Source organism: Bos indicus, chromosome 13, assembly GCF_029378745.1.
Source record: "Bos indicus isolate NIAB-ARS_2022 breed Sahiwal x Tharparkar chromosome 13, NIAB-ARS_B.indTharparkar_mat_pri_1.0, whole genome shotgun sequence".
Lineage (NCBI taxonomy): Eukaryota > Metazoa > Chordata > Mammalia > Artiodactyla > Bovidae > Bos > Bos indicus.
In genome coordinates, this window is record NC_091772.1 from 16,805,478 (window position 1) to 16,818,703 (window position 13,226).

Consider the following 13,226-nt stretch of genomic DNA (forward strand, 5'->3'; position numbering starts at 1 on the left):
TCTTTTATGTTAAAATTCAGTCGGTTCCAGGAACCCTTCTGTGCTTGTGAATGTATATTTTTCAACATGCATGTATATTATGTATAATAATTATAGTCATAAATAACAGCTGATGTTTATAAAGCATTTACTGTATGCGACTCCATGTTCTAGGCATGTTACATATTTTAAATCATTTCTAGATGGGGAAACAGTGGAAACAGTGTCAGACTTTATTTTTTTGGGCTCCAAAATCACTGCAGATGGTGACTGCAGCCATGAAATTAAAAGACGCTTACTCCTTGGAAGGAAAGTTATGACCAACCTAGATAGCATATTGAAAAGCAGAGATGTTACTTTGCCAACAAAGTTCCATCTAGTCAAGGCTATGGTTTTTCCAGTGGTCATGTATGGATGTGAGAGTTGGACTGTGAAGAAAGCTAAGCGCCGAAGAATTGATACTTTTGAACTGTGGTGTTGGAGAAGACTCTTGAGAGTCCCTTGGACTGCAAGGAGATCCAACCAGTCCATTCTGAAGGAGATCAGTCCTGGGTGTTCTTTGGAAGGACTGATGCTGAGGCTGAAACTCCAGTACTTTGGCCCCTTGATGCGAAGAGTTGACTCATTGGAAAAGACTCTGATGCTGGGAGGGATTGGGGGCAGGAGGAGAAGGGGACAACAGAGGATGAGATGGCTGGATGGCATCAGGGACTCGATGGATGTGAGTCTGGGTGAACTCCTGGAGTTGGTGATGGACAGGGAGGCCTGGCGTGCTGCGATTCATGGGGTCGCAAAGAGTCGGGCATGACTGAGTGACTGAACTGAACTGAGGCATGATATGTATTTTAGATCATTTATTCTTCATAGCAACCTTCTAAAGTAGACACTATTATCATCCCCATTTTACAAACAAGAAAATCGAGGTCACCCCTGCAGGGGCACAAAGACACCAGAGGTCACACAGCTGTCAAGCAGGGCAGCAGTTTGGGAGCAAAGTCCGTCAGCCTCACTACACTATGTCCTCTTAGTGGAGACCCAGTCATATCAGGGAAAACAATTTTAAAATTCATGAACTAAATCCCCGCTAGCACATGTTACAGAAGGAGAGAGTTTGTTAGTTACTACAAGATGACCCTGTGGGACAATTAAGCCAGAAAATACCAACTGAGCCCAAGTTCTGGTGCATGTACAAGCCTGTAGAAACTTGGGCACTTTATTTCTGATACGTTTTAGTGAATCTATGGAAGGCAGTGAGCTTTACTAATTAGAACTTACAGTAGAAATATAAACAGGCCATATGTAATGAATGAGTCTGCCAGCCTGCAGGGAGCCCTGCCTCCTTCACACACATACCCACTCAACATTTAGGTGTCAGAAGTACACATGATTATCTTTGGGTTTCTTTGATGGCTTATTCTTTTTGAAAAAAGGAAATAAACCTGTTTCCTAGGATGTTTTAGCTTATGGCTCGGTAAACAACTAAGGAATAAATTAAGTTCGACTCCAGTCTTCTAAATTACAAGCATACCTAAGACACTGAGTGTTCTCCTGACCACACTGACGCGGGCGTGCGCCTGTAGCAACAGGGGCTCTGGGTGCGCCCTGCCAAGGTGCTGAGCCCGTGTGCCTCAGTGATGAGAGCTCCACCCTAGGCTGGGTCACTCACTGGTTCTGTGAGCTCCTGGTGTGGGCAGCCCTGACCCCAGCTCCATGCTCTTCCTCCCCACCCCAGAGATGCGGATGTCCAGGAAGCAACTTGCTCAGTCTGTAATTCCAAACCAAAACTTTGCTTTTGGGCGGACATTAAGTAGAAGTAAAAATGTAAATCTTGCAGAGGTAGTCAGCCCTCTGAAGGGGACTTGCCTCCACTCTCACTCTCGTCCATACTCAGGGCATCAACAGAGTAAGTAACAAGGGTGGGATCCACCAAGGTAGAGATTCAAGTGCAATACCTAGGTTAAATTTAGACCTTAATGATTTCAAGGATTTGGCTTTGAAAACCACTGAGATGAATACATACCTCTCACGTGAAAAATGATTTTTTCCCCAATTCTTAGATTAGTGAAGTGTCTAAGTACTTCTATTCCTGTATATAGCTGTGACCAGCCTTCCTCCTTTCTACTAGTATAAAGTGCCTTTACAGCTAAATTTTATATAAATATTTCACAAAGAAGATGAATACAAAAGAATTTAGATGTTAGAGGCCCCCTAAATCAGTCTCTCATATTTTTATGAGTATTGTGTTGGGCAAAAAATTCATTTGGGTTTTTCCATAACATTTTCTGGGTCAACTTGAATGAACTTTTTTAGTCAACCCAAAACACAGGAGAACAAAATACATCCCATCAGCCAAGTGGTGAAAGATCTTTGTAGATGCTCTGGAAAATACAGTACTTTGCACACAAACACACAGACTCCTTTGCTGTTCTGAAGTTTTGAAAGTACTCAGTATTTAACTGACTTTACACTTTGCTATACAGTAGAAACTAACATTGTTGCTTTACAGCATGGTAAATCAGCTATACTCCAATAAGAAGTTTAAAAAATAAATGACTCTACAAGAATATGCACTCTACAAGAAATGCACTGCAGGAGGATTCTTTACCCCTGAGCCTGTTCACAGCATGTTGCTGTTCAGTCGCTCAGTCATGCCCCACTCTTTGTGACCCCATGGACTGCAGCACGCCAGGCTTCCCTGTCCCTCACCATCTCCCAGAGCTTGCTCAGTCTCATTGTCCATTGAGTCAGTGATGCCATCCAACCATCTCATCCTCCGTTGTCCCCTTCTCCTCCTGCCTTCAGTCTTTGCCAGCATATCAGCATTAATTATTGCCTTCAATTGTCAGAGAACCACAGCAAAGCAGAAACTAACTCTGACTTTCTTGCTTTTGTGGGCCAGGCGCAGAACAGCATGTATTCCAGAGATATATTTGCAAACTGGGGAGCTGAGAGATAAACATCACCGAATGATGTATCAAATGCTTTCTTGTCAGCCAGAGGTTCTTCACTGTACCGCTTCTTTTAGTGCCCATAATCAGGGTACTGGCAAGCCCCAGTGAGAACTGACTTCAGGGACTTCCTGACAGTCCAGTGGTTAGAACTCTGCATTCTCACTGCTGACGGCCCAGATTCAGTTCCCGGTTAGGGAACTGAAATCCCACAAGCTGTGCATCCCAGCCAAAAAAAAGATTTTAAATAAAAAATAAAACTGACTTCACTGATCGGATGGAAAGATGCTCAGTGTTTTCTTGTGTCATGAATAAGAACCTCAGCCACACCCCTGCTGGAGGGAGCATCCTAAGGCAACCTTCCTCTTGTAAAATTCACGTCTTCGTGGAGCTACTTGACAAAATGGTATGGTTTTGCCAGCTCAGTAGGCAAAAGGAAAGACTCGCCGAATGCTCGGACTCGGGGGCAAATCCTAGAGGTTATTGAATTCTAATTCTTTGTTTGGACTCTTTCTGAAATCAGAAATAATACACTCTGAGCAGGCCTGCTTGAGTTCTTTATAAGAGAACAAAAGACACGATTCAGAAACAAAATACAAAGGCCAATCGAAAAGTGATTCACCTGCACTCTTCTCAAGCTCAGAATCGTGCCAGCCCACTCCGTCCTAACTAAGTCATTCTGCTTCTCATGGTGGCATTGACTTAAATGTTAAGGCAGTCAGGACACGGTGCATGGAGGTATTTGCCCCCAGGCCAAGCTCCATTGGCATAAACAGTAGATGACTTAAACTGGAGGAAGCCCTCTCTCCTCTATTTTGTGACCTTCTTGAGGGCGTCATGGTAGTTAATTGTGTTTAAAAAATTAAAAAATCACCCGGGTCAGGTTCACAGGTGCAGATTTATGTGCAGACATGCCAGCCATCTCCACATGAATAGATTACTAATTCTGTGGTTCATGAGGACTCTCAAAATCAGGGTGCTCATGCGTGCGCGTTCATTTGCTAAGTTGTGTCCGGCTCTTTGCGACCCCATGGACTGTAGCCAAAAAGGCTCCTCTGTCCATGGGATTTCCCAGACAAGAGTACTGGTGTGGGTTGCCATTTCCTCCTCTAGGGGAGCTTCCCGAGTCAGGGATGGAGCCCATGTCTCCTGCATTGGCAGGCAGATTCTTTACCATCTGAGCCACCAGGGAAGCCCCACTTTTACCATCCTACACGCTTGTCAGCTTGAGTAGGTAGGCAGTCAGCACACATTGAAGAGCCCGAGACCATCCCACAGTCAGGTGGGCAAGTCCAGATGGCCCCTCCCTCATGTTGTGCTCTGTCTGCTCCACCGCATCAGCGCATTCAGGCATCCAACATCACACTCACCACCACCCCCAACTTCCCAGACTTGTTGGGGTTCAGAAATGCTGCAGATCAACTAAATTATCTTGCCAGCCTTTTTGTAAGCGATTTCAAGACAGAATTGGTTCCTCTGAAATAATGAAACTCATTCCTTTGAAAAGTAAGCCAGAAAGAGAAAAACAAGTATCGTATATGAATGTGTATATGTGGAATCTAGAAAAATAGTACTGATGAACCTCTTTGCAAGGCAGAAACAGAGACACAGAGGTAGGGAATGAACATATGGACACAAGGGAGGAAGAGGAGGTTGGGATGAATTGGGAGATTGGGTCTGATATGTATACACTGCAATGTGTAGAATAGATAGTGGGAAGCTGCTGTATGGTACAGGGAGCTCAGCTTGGTGCTCGGTGATGACCTAGAGGGATGGGATGTGGGTAGGTCCCAGGGGGAGGGGATATAGGTATACACGCAGCTGATTCACGTTCTACAGCAGAAACCATGTGAAACACATTGTTGTAAAGCAGCTATACCCCAATAAAAGAATAGTGCTTGTCTTAAAGAAGCTCACAGTGGGACTGTCGTGTCTTTCTGCAGGAGAACCTCTTTTTTGTGATGGAGTATCTCAACGGAGGAGACTTAATGTACCACATCCAGAGCTGCCACAAGTTCGACCTCTGCAGGGCCACGTAAGAGCCCTTTGTAGGGTTGGGGGTCCCCCTTGTCTGCTCGGGGACTGGGGTCCACTGTGCCCGCACCTTGCTTTTTCCCACATGCTTTACTCAGTGGACCTAAACTCCAGGGCGAGGTGACCCCAGAAACACATCCAATGAAGCCCCTGTTTTCCCAGCTCCCAAAGCTTCTGTTCAGTTAGTTTTATTTCATTTTTCTGCCTCGAGATCAAGTATATTTAAGGAACCACCCCAATTCATCAGCCTTCTAAGTCTTCTGAACCTAGAAACAAGATTTGCCCCTTGAATGGAAGTCAAATGGAAGAGGGGTCACGGGGGGATGTCCACAGGGCCTTTCAAGGGAAGCTCAGAGTAAAGCATCAAGCATTCAGCTCTGGGGGCAGGAGAACTGGGGAACAGGAAGAGACATTTGCCTTCTCTCGAGAATAAATCTCCACTTTCTTTGGCGTCAAGCCACCCTAGATGCTGGCTTCCCAGGTGGCTCTAGTAGTGATGAATCCACCTGCCAGTGCAGGAGATGCAAGGGACTCAGGTTTGATCCCTAGGCCAGAAAGATCCCCTGGAGTAGGAAATGGCAACCCACTCCAGTTTTCTTGCCTGGAAAATACCAAGGACAGGGGAGCCTGGTGGGCTACCATCCACGAGGTCACACAGTCAGACACCACTGAGCAACTGAACGCACACACGCACCCTGGATGCAGGCAAAATCAAGCAAGGTGGGTTTACTGGGTGGACTGGAGCAGAGCTCACAGAACCCTCTGCATCCTGCCTCCCTCGGGCCCTCTTTCCTGAGTCATCAAACGCCTGAGACCTTCAAAAACTGTGCCCCTGGGCCCACCTAAAAGTGTGGGTACACACTAGCCTTCTTCGCTGTATGCTCAAGAATCTCTCACTCACTCCTAACAAACACTCAGAGTGGTTCATGTCAAGCTGCATTGAAAGACGGAGCCTTGCAGCAGCTTCTGCAGAAACTGCGGCTGAAACGTCCGTCTTGTCACATCCAGTGGGTAGCTCGCCGCTGATCTCGTTGTCTCCAGGACCCGTCATGGGATAATTTTATGGGATTTCTGCAGCGCAGAAATCTTTGGGCACTGCTACAATCTGCTATAAAGGGTTCTCCCGGTCCCCTCCAGGTCTGTTAAGTGTGCGAGGCATCACAGATACACGCTGTCTGTCTTTCCTCACTGCCTCCCAGGAAGGGATTCCTGCATTCCTCTCCAAGATCCAGTGGACCACACTTGCGGGAAGTTCTCCCTTTTATCTAATCCAACTAGTGATGGTTAAACTCACCTCCTTTGAGTCACTCATCTTTGAAGATGGAGAGCACAGGATCACCCCCTAACACAGGCATATCTCCTTTTACTGCACTTCATTTTATCATGCTTTGCAGATAGCCTTTTTTTTTTTTTTTCAATAAATGCAGGTTTGTGGCAACTCTACATGGTTAGATGATGGTTAGCATCTTTTAGCTGTATTTTTCATTTATTTTTATTGAAGTATACTTCACAGCAAGTATTTTTAATTAAGGCATGTGCATTTTTTAGACTATTGCATACCTCATAGACTGGTATAGTGTCAATGTAACTCTTGTATGCACAGGAAAACCAACCCCCCCCCCCCCCCAAAAAAAAAAGACCTGCTTTACTGCAGTGGTCTAGAACTGAACCTGTGAGATCACTGGAGAGGAGGTATGTATTCCTCCTCTCCAACTGCATCTTTTACATGTGAGCAAGTCAGGTCCATGTGGAATCTGGGGTCCAGGTAGATTTTAAAATAAAAGGGAAAATTATTACATTATTATTACACTTAGTGTCTTTGTATGTTCTCAGAACCCGCCAAAATGATAATTCAAGCATTCTAGTTCACAGTATAAGAAGCAGCACTAGATACCAACTCTGTTTCATTCTCTCAGGGCTGAAGCTGGGCGTATAGAATGGATGCCGTCTTCCTTTTGTTAGGGTTAAACAAAATTCTGCATGTACATTTAGCAGAACACCACACAGTCACTCTGTCTAAAGAGGAACTTTTTCCCACTAAACATTTCACGTGGAATCTCGATTTTCCTTCGCTCAGGTTCTACGCTGCCGAAATCATCCTCGGTCTGCAGTTCCTTCATTCCAAAGGAATTGTCTACAGGTAAGCTGGCTCTTTTGGAACAAGCCCTGGGATATCGGGATTCCCTGCCCCGGGAGGTTTAATCATCGTGCTCAGGTGACGGGCAGTGGTCAGTGAGCTTTTGTGGCGCAAAGTTCCACACCCAGGCTTCCCGCCCAGAGTGATCTCGGATACTGATTTACCAACCAAGGAGGAAGTTCCCATCTCAAAGCCGAGGGGCTGCGACCTCATTCTGTCCGTTCTTTCCTTTTCTTCTCCCTCTTGCCTCCCTTTGTCTCATTTCCTCCCGTTACTTTCTCTCTGACGTCTTACTATTGTTTTCTGTCTCCTTTTCCTTCTTGGCTGTATCTGCATATTGAGTGTCCTGCTGGGTGAGGGCGGAGGGAAGTCCTTCCTTGAACACTCAAGCACGCCTGTGAAAACCTACATGCCTACACCTCGTCACCGTACCCAGGACGCCACGTGTCCCCTCTTTCTTGAGCAGATATCCATCCAGAGCTTACTGTACATCATCATCTCACAGCCTTCTTGGATAAAAGCTAATGTACTTCAGTGTCCATTTCTCAAGGCACACGTGAACTCATTTAACATACAAATCTTCAAAGGCTTAGTTACCTAGTTTCCAACTCACTGCAGATTAGAGGGGGGGATAATTTTTTTATAAAAGAAAGGAGCTAGACAGGATGCCGGCTGAGCAGCTGGAGGCCTGCACAGTGGCCACAGTGAGAAGAGACAGCTGAGGACCCGGCATAAAGGGGGAAGGCAGGACAAGCTCACGGCCCAGGAGAATGGGGTCACCTGCTTTTCTGTGACCATTGCTCGGGAAGGACCCTGAGTCATTAGGAAAGGCCAAGTGACGCTCTGCACAAATTGCTGGAGACAGCCAACTGTGTATAATGTGCTCCAGAAGCATTCCATCCGGGATGGTCCGTACTAGTGCTTACAGAGTAGACTGAAGCTCTGCCTGGGGAGACCTCTCTACTTCCAGAGGGTGCAGCCAAGTGTGGGCACCCTGTTTAGACCTGCCGAACCAGATGACTCGGGGGAGGTTTCCACACTCATTTTTCTTAAGCAGTCTCTCTGACACCCTTTGGATATACTTTTGTATTGGGTGGGGGTCTGTCACAAAACGATAGGTTAAAAATCTGACGTAATTCTTTAATCTTCAGGAAATTGAGATCTGATCACCAGGATGGTGAAAACCCTGATCAGATTCCACGGTTTGTTTTTCTCCTTCTATATGAAATGCCTGCAGTATCCCCAAAGTATTGAGGTCCTCTAGATTGTGTGGGATGGACGGATAGGAAAAGAGGGAGGAAAAACTAGGAAGATCAAAGAGAAGAGAGATCTTAGAGCTGAAAGGGACCTCATGCCACCAAACCTCACATGCCCCAGTGCAGGCTGCTTCTCCACATTCTATCTCTCCATCTCTTGTAAATTACTGACACTCAGGACAAAAAGACAATGAGGGTCCATAAGTGTCTTTAATATCATAAATTGTTTGGGAAATCATGTTTTCTGAAGTGCCTTATGCACCTCTAAGAAGGAACACTACCTTTACTTAGCAGTGTAATCATAGGATTGTAGGAGATCCTGGGAAGTCACTGAATAATCTGAACCGAGGGACGTCACCCAGCAGGTACATGGCCACTGAGATTGGCCTTCAGAAAATTTTCAGCCTACAAGGTGCCTTGTAACCTTACTCACTGACACTCATTAGGCCCCTGAATTCACAAGGAGATTGTTAGTTTCCTTTTTCTGTCCACTGATGATTAGTTTCAAAGGGTTGCCATAAGATTTAGCACAAATTTGATGACTTCAGCCAACGGAGTTTATCCCCTCCCACCCGTGGAGTCCCGAGGTCCAGAATCAAGGTGTCCACAGGGCCACACTTCCTCTGCGAGCTCTTGGGGAGGGTCCTTCTGGCCTTTCCCAGTTTCTGGTGGCCCCAGGGGTTCCTGGGCTTGGGGTGTCCCTCCCATCGTCCCTCAGCCTTCGCCTCTCCCTGTGTCTCTTCCCTGTATGCCTCTCACATGGACACGTGACATTGGATTTAGGGACCACTCATGGCACCCAACTCCAGTACTCTTGCCTGGAAAATCCCATGGATGGAGGAGCCTGGTGGGCTGCAGTCCATGGGGTCGAGAAGAGTCGGACATGCCTGAGCGACTTCACTTTCACTTTTCACTTTCATACATTGGAGAAGGAAATGGCAACCCACTCCAGTGTTCTTGTCTGGAGAATCCCAGGGAGGGGGGAGCCTGGTGGGCTGCCATCTATGGGGTCGCACAGAGTCGGACATGACTGAAGCAACTTAGCAGCAGCAGCAGCAGCAGATAAACCAGGGCTTCCCTGGTGGCTCACTGGTCTCCTGCCAATGCGGAGACATGGGTTCTATCCCTGGGTCAGAAAGATTCCCTGGAGAAGGGAATCTACCCTTCTAGTATTCTACCCACTCTAGTATTCTTGCATGGAAAATCCCACTGACAGAGGAGCCTGGTAGGCTACAGTTCATGGGATCACAAAGAGTCAGACACGACTAAGCGACTGAGCAACAACAGATAATCGAAGATGATATCATTTCAAGATCCTTCACTTGACTACATCTGCAAATACTCTCTCTATAAGATCTCATTCATAAGGTCCTGGGGGTTAGGATAGAAACATCGTTGGTGGGGTGTGGGGTACCTTAAACCCACTACACCTGGTAACTTGGACGGAGTACCCACTGAACACACAGCCTCTGTTAAGCATCGTGGTGGATAATGAAGCTATAGAAGTCCAGCCTCTGGACACCTGAGGAAGTCCCTTTCTGGGTTTGTAGTTTGTTTGGGGTTTGGGGTTTTTTTTGAAGATAAAATATAAGGACATGAAAAGACACGAACAGCAAACTCTTAGAAAGTCCAAGGGAATAAGATTCTAAGAAGAGTGCCCGAGGGAGACTCTCAGACAGACATGCTCAGCCTAGGGTCCAAGGCAGAATGTGAGAGGTTTGTGATTATGGGTGGGAGAAAAAAGTTTTCTTTTTCACTAGACTCTAACTTGACATTTCCCTCAAGTTTAAATACAGGCAACACATCACAATGAAAGTGGGTTTAATTACAACGAAGGAACAAAGCCAAAGGCCTGCCTAAGGAGAAGACAGACATATCTGAAGTGTGTAGTCCTCATTAATGAGAGCGTGATGGCATTTGAGTTAGGATGGGAGAAACAGAACCGATACTGATATGAATGTGAGATACACATTCCTGTACCATGGGAGCATCCACGCCTCTGGTCAGACCGACTGTCCATGAGGCGTTGGTGCCAGAGGTTAGCATGCTGGTCCTGATGTAAGACGTCAGTTCTGGGTTCAGCTGCTAGCAGCATCCATCCACCAGAAGAGGACTGTATCCCCTGCTCTCTGTCCCCGGCTGATCTGCTCAAACGAGGAGAGAAAGCACTGAAAGGGAACCACTACTCAGGACTTCATTGCAGCAGGCGATGAAGTGGTGAGGTAGTCACCAGCTCGTGATGAATTCATTCAACAAATATTTATGGAACGATCGCCACACGCCACACTCTTGTCACAGCATTGCTGTACAGTGAGTAATAATACGTATTTCTACCCTCTTGAAGCCTAGAGTTTAACAAGAGAGAGAAATAGCGATGGGAACTTTAGAATGTGGATACTGATTACAAGCAATGTAAAACCTCAAACTCTTGCTTAAGCAGAACCTAGGCCTCACTGAATGAATGGGCTTCCCAGGTGGCTCAGTGGTAAAGAATCCTCCTGCCAATGCAGGAGATCTGGGTTTGATCCCTGGGTTGGGGAGATCCCCTGGAGAAGGAAATGGCAACCCACTCCAGTATTCTTGCCTGGAGAATCCCATGGACAGAGGAGCCTGGCAGGCTATATGGTCCATGGAGTTACAACGAGTCAAACACAACTGAGCGACTGAGTAACAACTACTCCTTAATAAGTGAGAAGGGGAAATGGGTAGCAGCCAGCCTTTTCCTTGATGAGTCGGGCTTATCTGCTCCCCTATCTGCATAGAAGTGAACGCGTGTACGTGTTGTGTAATACTAAATACCACCCAACCCCAGACACACCAGGCTTCATTTCTGGAAGGCCCCTCTTAATATTGAGGGGTGCTGCTTTGCAGAGATGACACATGACCTTTATGCATCCCCATCTTGGCACCTGCTCAGCCATTCATACAAGAAATACGGATGGAGCTCTTAAGATGGGCCAGGCACTGCACCGGGCATAGAAGATACAGGACTCTGTCAGAGTGAAAGAGAAGTCGCTCAGTCGTGTCCGACTCTGGACTGTAGCCCACCAGGCTCCTCTGTCCATGGGATTTTCCAGGCAAGAATACTGGAGTGGGTTGCCATTCCCTTCTCCAGGGGATCTTCTCAACCCAGGGATTGAACCTGGGTCTCCTGCATTGCAGGCAGACACTTTACCATCTGAGCCACCAGGGAAGCCTTTCAGAGGTAGGCCCAGAAATAGCTTACCTGCCTGCGTGGGGCTGTAATAGATCGAGTCCTGGGCAGAGATGCTGGTCACGGAGGAAACCCCATGGAGGAGAAGCAGTGAGCCCCTGAGCTGTGCCCTGGATGAAGGGTTGAAAGGAGAGAGGAGAACCAGCAAAGCACCCATGGGTGGCCTTCCCAGCTGTGCTGGGAGAAGACGCACGCACGTCCTGCTCTGCCGTCTTGATTTGAAAACTCCGATGGTACACAGAGGCCACCGTGTCCCGTCTTACACAGCAACCCCATGTCACCAAAACTGCCTTATTAAAGTGAGAACCTGCTTTGTTTTTCAGGGACCTGAAGCTGGATAACATCCTCTTAGACAAAGATGGACACATCAAAATCGCAGACTTCGGGATGTGCAAGGAGAACATGCTGGGAGACGCCAGGACCAACACCTTCTGCGGGACCCCCGACTACATCGCGCCGGAGGTAGGGAGCACCCCGGCCCCTCCCCACCTCAGCACGCCCCGGGCCAGCGCTGCTGCTTCCGCCTCCCCGGAAAAACCAAAGACTTCAAAGTGCTTTGGTGCAGGAGGTGTGTCTGTTAATCCAAATACTTGACAAACGCACCTGCACACAGGCACTGCTAGTGTCTCCTGGCGGGTGGTACCAGCCCTGACTGCGGCATCTCGCCAAGCGTGAAGGACCCAGCAGGTCCCTCCTGTCCTGGCTCCCCCCACCCCAGCCTTAAAATACATTCACCCTGCTCAGAGCAACCGAAAGCAGCCGCTGGAGGAGAGCCAGGTGGACCCTGGACAGGCTCATGGGCATCCACCTACCTTCAGTGGCTTCTTTTGGGATCAGAAACGCCCAAGTTGTGGTTACCAGGCTGTGTCCCGTGTGAGCCTGGAGAGCCCCACATGCTCGTGGAAAATGAGAATACTTCTGTCTTGTCTGTTTTGCCACATGGGAGAGCCTATGAACGCTTAAAAAAGAAACAAGCCATTGCTCGTGTATTCTGAGCCCCTGGAAGTGCAGCGTTTGCTCAGAAGGCATCCTTCAATCCTGCTTTGCCCACTGCCTGCCCTCCCAGTTGTGGATTCCGTGCTAGCTGCCCACCCGGGCAGATAAGAGAGACACCCCCTTGCCACGTGGTCCTTCTAGCACCATACATTTGTCATCGTAGCTTTTCTGTCTTAAATCTCTCTGCGCTATTGGATGATTGCCCTAATACCAGCGGCCGTTTCTTTCTTTTTAAAAAAGCATTTATTTGGCTGCACCGCATCTTCGTTGAAGCATGCAGGATCTTTTTTTTTTTTTAGTTGCAGCACGTGGGATCTAGTTCCCCAACCAGGGATTGGACCTAGGCGCCCTGCATTGGGAGTGGGGAGTCTCAGCCTCTGGACTACCAAGGAAGTTCCAGGACTGCTGCTTATTCACTTTTTAGACACTTTATTTTGGAACAATTACAAATTCACAAGAAGTTTCCAAAAACAGTAAAGAAACATCACCCATATCTATCCTTCACCATCTCCCCCACCAGTTCCATCTTCCATCGCTATGGTACAATAGCAAAACCAGGGCAGTGATGTTGGTACAGGTGTATACCGTTGTTTTCTCGTCTTGTCACTTGTGTGGATCAGTGTATTCTTCCTCACTTTTATATCCAAGGATGGAGCACAAGG

General features: G+C 47.3%; 1 protein-coding gene across 3 annotated transcripts in view; it reads left to right on the top strand.

Annotated features, from left to right (window-relative positions):
- PRKCQ (protein kinase C theta) overlaps nt 1-13,226 on the top strand; it is a 152,482-nt gene that overhangs the window by 119,273 nt on the left and 19,983 nt on the right. For all 3 annotated transcript variants that reach the window (XM_070800764.1, XM_070800765.1, XM_019972926.2), the window contains exons 13-15: nt 4,871-4,962; nt 7,039-7,101; nt 11,892-12,030. In XM_070800764.1, the coding sequence (XP_070656865.1) occupies nt 4,871-4,962; nt 7,039-7,101; nt 11,892-12,030 (294 nt within the window). The remainder of the gene's footprint in view (nt 1-4,870; nt 4,963-7,038; nt 7,102-11,891; nt 12,031-13,226) is intronic.